Genomic DNA, 6,397 nt, shown 5'->3' with positions numbered 1-6,397 from the left:
TAAAACATTAACTCCCCAAAGACACTAAACTCATCGTAAACTACGCAGAAAACGGTCGTGGCACCTTGCACACCTGATAAAACAAACCGAAAGCGTGTCACACAGACCAATCAGCGGGCCTGTGGGCTGGCATCACCTGTTGGGATAACCTTGGGCACAGTCCCCGGACAGGAACACCTCCATCTTCCAACACTGTCCCTCAGCTTTCAGCTCTGAATCACCAACCCCCAAGTTAAAAAAAATAAAAAGATAAAAAAGTCAGTTTTCCTTCACAGAAGAAATTTTATTCTATTTGAAGAAAGTCAAGGGTATAGTTATTCGCTCTTTGCCTGGCAAAGTCATCTTCCTGTAGGTGTCCGGGTCCCACCTGGTGCAGTGGAACAGCCATGCCACGATGCACTTTGCTGTGGCAGAGGCCCCCAGGTCATCCCCCAGACCACCTGGGTTGAAGGGCACATTCACCTCTGAAAATACATTACTCACTGAGCCCAGGGCAAGCTGTTTTCTCAAAACACAGAGGAGAGAAGAAAACCGGGAGCCGTTACCAGCATTCGATCCACAGCCCCACCCCCAGCCCACAACGAGATCTCAATCTCCCACTAGGCCTCGCAAGTCAAACACTTCTCTGGCCCGACCCCATCCACCTCCTGGGAGACAGACCCCTGAGGCCGAGCCATGGCACCAAAATGGGCTGCAGCCCAGGCAGGCTGTCACCCATCCACCCCTGCTCCACCACAGGGCCTGAGGCCAGCCCATGCCCCCCTTGAGCCTCCACAGTGGGCACCGCTGTTGCCCTGACTGGGAGGAGATGGCCAAACCTCAGGTGGGCAGCCCCTTACAGCTTTTCATAGCAAGGGTCACCTTTATGCCCCATTAAGTGTCTCGTTTCTTGACACGAGCCACATTGTAGTTACCCAAAAAGACACTAGCCCAGCCTCGTCCTGTGGCTCAAGGACCCCAGGTGTCAGGGAAGCAGCAGGAGCCACAACTGCCCCTCCCCCCCGCCACACACACACCTCGGTGACCCATGGGTGCAGGGCTGCTGCAGCGGGAACACATGCCCGGCCACCGCGGGGCCTCACAGGTCCCATATTAGGACCTGGATGACTCGTGCTCTCCTTACTCAGCTCCAAACACGGGCCAGCAGGCACTCCTTCTAAGAAAGCTGATTTGTGGACGCTCTTCAGGTGAAATGGACCAGCACCAAACCCGCCGCGCCAGGGAGCGCAGACACACCCACGCGGCTTCCAGCCACACCCACGCAGGCTCAGCGCTCGGAGCCACAGCGAACAGGACTGCCTCCCCAGTATCACAGCGCTCAGGACCTAGGGCTTCTATGATTCTAGAAGTGACACTGCCTCAAAAAGGCTGCCTGGTAAGGTAAGTATGAACCCGGGTTTGTTGTCGTACCTGTCACATTCTAAAACTTGGTGACATTCCCCACTACTGGACAGCACCTTTGCAGGGAGACATGGAACGCTGGTCAGGGCCAGTCACCCTCCATAGCAGTGGGGACACTGTGAACTACAGGGCCACCAAAGCTGGCCCGGGGCTCCCACCCTGCCAGGCCACCCCCTCCTTCCACGCGTGTCCAGTTGGGGGCCCACACACACTCATGGCCAGTCCGCTAAATGCCCTCCAGAAAAGGCATGTCATGCGTAAATGAGTCCCCTGCCACAACTGTCTGGATGTGGGCGGCTGAGGGTGCTGGTGTGTTGGCTCCACAGCCTTGGATTTGGCAGGTCAGAGCATCCTCACGCTATGACAGCGTCACCTGAGAATGCCCAGTGGCTTCTAACATGTCCCTGTACCACAGAAGGGAAACGCAGTCCACAGGACGAGGCCAATGTCAGCAGAGGCGTTGCAGGCGCCCAATCACTCCAGCTGGCCTGAGTCTTGACAAACAGCCACAGCTAGTCCCCTCCCCAGGTGGTCTGCCTGGGCTGGCTGTCAGGAGGGGGGCTGGTTGGCATCGGAATTGCCAATTTGGGGGCTTGTCCTAGAGCGGCACTCGCTGCCAGCGAGCCATTGGGGACAGCAGTCGTGTTCAGGCTGCTAGGAGTCCCCCCAATAGCCTGTATTTTAAAATAGACCAAATAAAACACGGGCAGCACAATCCCAACGAGAAGCATGACAAACACGGCGCCCCACCACCGAATCCCACAGTCTGCTGCTCCGGGCGGCGTCTCCGGGGGCCGAAGCAGTGGCTGGCCCGGGGCCTCCGCTCGGTCACTGTCGCCAATGAAGATGTCCGACTGCGCTGCACGCTCAATGTTCTGGTCAATGCTCTTGAAGAACTCCGTGAGCGGGCTGCACGGGGCCCCGGCGGCCGCCGACGCTCGGTCTGGGGCCGGCTGCGCCTCCACAGTCACGTGGGTCTCTGCAGAAGGGCTGCGGAGGGGTCTGAGTTCTGTGTGGGTCTCTGTGAGGATCCCGTGCTTTCTCACCGGAATCTTAACCGATTTCAAAGCATACAGGTCTTGTTCTCGGATGAAGTTGTTGGCTTTCTTGATTTCTGCGACCTGGGGAGGCCAGGAAGAGAAACATCACGAAATACACACAGCTCCTCAGAATTGACATCCAACCCGGGGCTCTTCCCCTTCCCGGAGGACGGTCCGAGCCCATCCGGCCCAAGAACAGAGGGACCGCGGGAGAGCCACACCTACGCGAACAAGGAAGGTAGGATCCGCAAGGCTGCTGTCTGGCTTTCATGCAGCTTGGATAAAATTGAGCATAGCTTAATCAGCAGCATTTCCTGCAGACTGACAAGTCTGAACAATTTAAGGTCGGGCTTGGAAAAGGCTTTTTTGTTTGTTTCAAGTGTGACAGCGACAAAAGGCTTTCGGGTGCAACACAGCGGCTGCGGCAAGAACGCCACTGCTCTTTCTACTTCTTTTAACTTTTGAGGCAGCAGCGCCCCCTTCTGGCCGCCCTCCCTCCCACCTCAGAACCCAGTCCAGTAGCTGCAGAAGGTGTTTAGCCATTGGCCAAAGCAAGCCTGGACTAGTAACAAACATTTTAACAGAGGTCCTGGTGACTCCACCATGTTTCCTTTTGTGACCTCGAGTTTCACAGCACATCTTACAATTTATGATTGGAAGCAAGCAGGGAATTATGACTCAGAAAACTATGGACTGAAATCTATTCCAATATTAGGATGGGAGGAGAAAGGGACACTACTATGAGTTTTATAAAGTAACAGAGTTCAGGACAAGCACCTCCCATAATCAAACCTGGAGATTTAAGGAGGGGTGGGGGAGATGTAAGTCAAAGATAAACCCTCCCTCAAGCTGACGGTTAAGAGCATCGGGGACAGGCTCTGCAGTTCTAACTTAGAAGTCCACTTAAAATAAATACGACCGATAGACCTGCAGATAGAGTTATTTGAATCAATCATCACCAGTCTTCATTACTTAGCAACTGTTTTCAATCACTTAATTAAATTGGGGCAAGGGACATTTTTCATTTATTTCCTGAAACTCAAGCCTAAGGTGCTTGAGACCATCTTGTCTGTGTCCCTAACAAACTAACATCAATTTTTTCCAATAGGAAAACTGATCACTTATTAGAGGCAGTATGCAGTCTCCAGGGATTCATTAAATATTATCATTCCTAGAAACTCACTGCCTCTAGTCAGGTCTTTGTGGAGCCGGGTTAATTTTTCAGCTCACGTGCTGTCCGCCACACAGTGTGTGGACAGCAGCTGATTATAAGACTCAAATGTATACATTTCAGTACAACTGAAGGACCACTGTGCTCCCACAGACCAGCCTGGGAAACACCGCAACACCCCACGTGTGTGTTTAACCATCTGAACTTTGTTAAGATAAATGACAGGCGCTTAAGGGAGGAAAAGATTTTAAAAGTTGCTCAGGTAGCCTTAGAGAAAGCCACAGAAAGTTGCAGCATGATGTCAACAAAGCAAAATAAACAGTTTCAAACCAGGAGAGGAAAATGCAGTGACGCTGGACTTTCCTACTTACTTTGCCATTGTTAATCACTCTGATTGCTAAAGACATAATTAAAGAGAGAAACAGGGTTATACAGAGGCACAGCACACAGAAGCTGGATCATGCAGTTCCAAAAAGTAGAACTTTACCAATCAAACCAGTGACAACCAGCAAGAAAGGGCTGGGAATACAGAGGCAGCCAAAATAAGCAAGCATGCCAAAGAAACCTTGGATCAATTCCGCCTGGCACCCCCTGGCCCCATTAGGTCTTAAATAAAGGGTGCTCAAAAGAAAAAAAAAAGTTTCAGAATTTCAGTTTGGAGGGACACAGGAGAGCAGAAATATTCTGCAGAAAGGGAATAGCCCCATCATCTGCAATTTATAACCCTCACTCTTTAACGACCCCAGGCCTCCAAGCTGAAAGCACCTCCACCTGTCTTCCATCACTGGCTAAACAGGAGCGAGTCAGTCCCTGCTTCCAGAGGCCCCTCCCAATCATCTGTCCGGGTCAGGAAGGGGCAGCCAGGGCTCCCACGCATCGGTGAGACCTCTGAATGGACAGAGCCGAGGGCAGGCGGCCCCTTCCCCCGCGGGACATCTTACTTGGCAGCCGTACTGAAGAGCAAGCTTGTTCAGGCTGTCCTCCTGGGCTAGCTCCCGGCGCAGCAGCACGACGTTCCCGGCTCCTGGCCGGGGAGGGTGTCCGGCACCCTTCTTCGGGCGCTCCCTGCCCCGTGGCCGCAAGGCCCCGCGCTGGGACTCTTCCTCAGAGGAGTCCCCTGAGTCCCCACCGCCACTTTCAAACATGTAAACTTGGCTGGTCGGAGTCCCACAGACCATGGCCGGGCCTTGGAAGGTCTTCGCTACCACTCCCTTCTGCCTCATTTCTCAGCTGAAAACCAAACCCCAGGGTTAATTCCAAACAAGGCACATTCTTCCCCGACCACATTACAGACACGTGTCTTGTAAGAGATTATTCCTTTCCTGAAGCATTGCAAACATTAAAAAACCCAAAACAAAAAAACAAAAGCAATACAAAACAATGCGTTTATGCTAAAACGAGGGGGGGGGGCAGGCCAATAAAAAGGCCACTTTTTCTCTAATTGCCTATTTTGCGCAGAAAAGACAAGAACCCCTCTTCCTCTCCTTACTCTTCACACCTGTGACTCCTCAAAACCGCAAACTTCTCTTTGCGGCTCCCCAAGCCGTCAAGACGTGATGTCAAGACGTGGCTGGGACCCCCGCACTGAGCACCTGAACGCAGCACCGTTAATTTGCACCAAAAATTCTTGTGCAACTTTGCACTTGTTCCGCGTCCCGTCAGTCACTAAGGCCACTTGCTTAGAAGAACTAAGAACAACATAAAAAACACCGTTTTGAAACAGCTATATATCTAGGCAGCAAGTGAGGAGGAAAATTCCTGCCAGCCTAAGAAATTTGTCGTCTCCCCCAAGTCCCTCTGCCTTCATCACACCCCATGGCTGGCTTTTATTTTCACTTCCGGCCGAAGGCAAAATGCACAACACCCCCTGTCCCCTCTCCGAGTCGTTCTAAGGACCCCAGGAGAGAAGTCTCAAACACGGAGCATGACAGTCTCTGAGAGCTGGCCTCCAGGCCCGCTGGGGACAGCCGGTGGACCCCAGGGCGCCCCACACCCGATGTCGCCGTCCCCACCGCGCCCTGCACCCCAGAACCCCCGCCCCGCACACCAGGGCCCCCACTCCCACCCCCGAGCCCGAGCCCCCGCCCCGCACACCAGGGCCCCCGTCCGCCCCGCAGGTCACCCCAGGCCGAACAAGGCTGGGGCCGCACCTCCCTGTCCCAACTCCGGGCCTGCGCCTCCCGGTCCCAACTAAGGCTGTTCCCAGACCTCAGTTTCCCGCAATGTCTCTTCCGCGAACGGAGGGAGGGCCCCCAACAGGAGCTGTCAATAAAACCGGGGAGGCGCCCAGACAGGCGGGGCCCCAACCTGCCACAAGGCACGACCTCTGACCTCCAACCCCAGCCACCTCGGGCCAGCCCCCGAAGGTGGCGGTCACTGCCCCTCCAGCCGCAGGCGCCCACCCGCGGGGCTAAGCCACCGCGTCGCTACCGCTGACTCGAGGGCTCCGCTTAGCCCCCTCGAATCAGAACCAGGACCCACTCCGCAACCCCGGTACCTCAGCTCCCAGGATTCGCCGCGACCCGCCGTCCGCGCAGCAGACACTAATGCGCGTGCCCATTGGCTGCCAATATCAGCAGGTCTCGGGCCGGGGACGGCGACGCAGCCAATGAAACCAGTGGTGGGCGGGCACCGGGCTGAGCCTGGCTGTCCCAATAGGTCAGCACAGGACCTGTAGACAGCAAGGCTCGAGGCATGGACCTAGGGGCGGGGCCCAGGCGGGGGCGGGGCTCCAGCTCCCCGCCCGGACCCGCGCCCCGCCCTCCTGCCTGTCACAGGCTGTGTA

General features: G+C 55.0%; 1 protein-coding gene across 5 annotated transcripts; it reads right to left on the bottom strand.

The window, feature by feature from the left end:
• Positions 1-284: 284 nt before the first annotated feature.
• Positions 285-6,149, bottom strand: LYSMD4 (LysM domain containing 4). Of its 5 annotated transcripts, none has more exons than XM_066239534.1 (3): positions 6,110-6,149; positions 4,554-4,842; positions 285-2,522 (listed from the first exon to the last, which is right to left on the bottom strand). In XM_066239534.1, the coding sequence occupies exons 2-3, from the start codon at positions 4,833-4,835 to the stop codon at positions 1,914-1,916; spliced, it is 891 nt and encodes a 296-aa protein (XP_066095631.1). In that variant the 5' UTR covers positions 4,836-4,842; positions 6,110-6,149; the 3' UTR covers positions 285-1,913. The 5 variants fall into 5 exon arrangements, with proteins under 5 accessions (XP_066095631.1, XP_066095630.1, XP_066095629.1 ...); XM_066239533.1 differs by lacking the exon at positions 6,110-6,149 and adding an exon at positions 5,763-6,103; XM_066239532.1 differs by lacking the exon at positions 6,110-6,149 and adding an exon at positions 5,821-6,103.
• Positions 6,150-6,397: the final 248 nt, after the last annotated feature.

Source organism: Saccopteryx bilineata, chromosome 7, assembly GCF_036850765.1.
Source record: "Saccopteryx bilineata isolate mSacBil1 chromosome 7, mSacBil1_pri_phased_curated, whole genome shotgun sequence".
In the NCBI taxonomy this organism is placed as follows: domain Eukaryota; kingdom Metazoa; phylum Chordata; class Mammalia; order Chiroptera; family Emballonuridae; genus Saccopteryx; species Saccopteryx bilineata.
This window is presented reverse-complemented; position numbering and strand designations above follow the sequence as displayed.

What these genes read in the sequence shown, in the direction of transcription:
- LYSMD4 (XM_066239534.1), bottom strand. Translation starts at nt 4,835, where the DNA reads ATGAGGCAGAAGGGAGTGGTAGCGAAGACCTTCCAAGGCCCGGCCATG. An exon ending in CTCTTCAGTACGGCTGCCAA is followed by an intron (nt 2,523 to 4,553) that starts GTAAGATGTCCC and finishes TGGCCTCCCCAG; the next exon opens with GTCGCAGAAATCAAGAAAGC.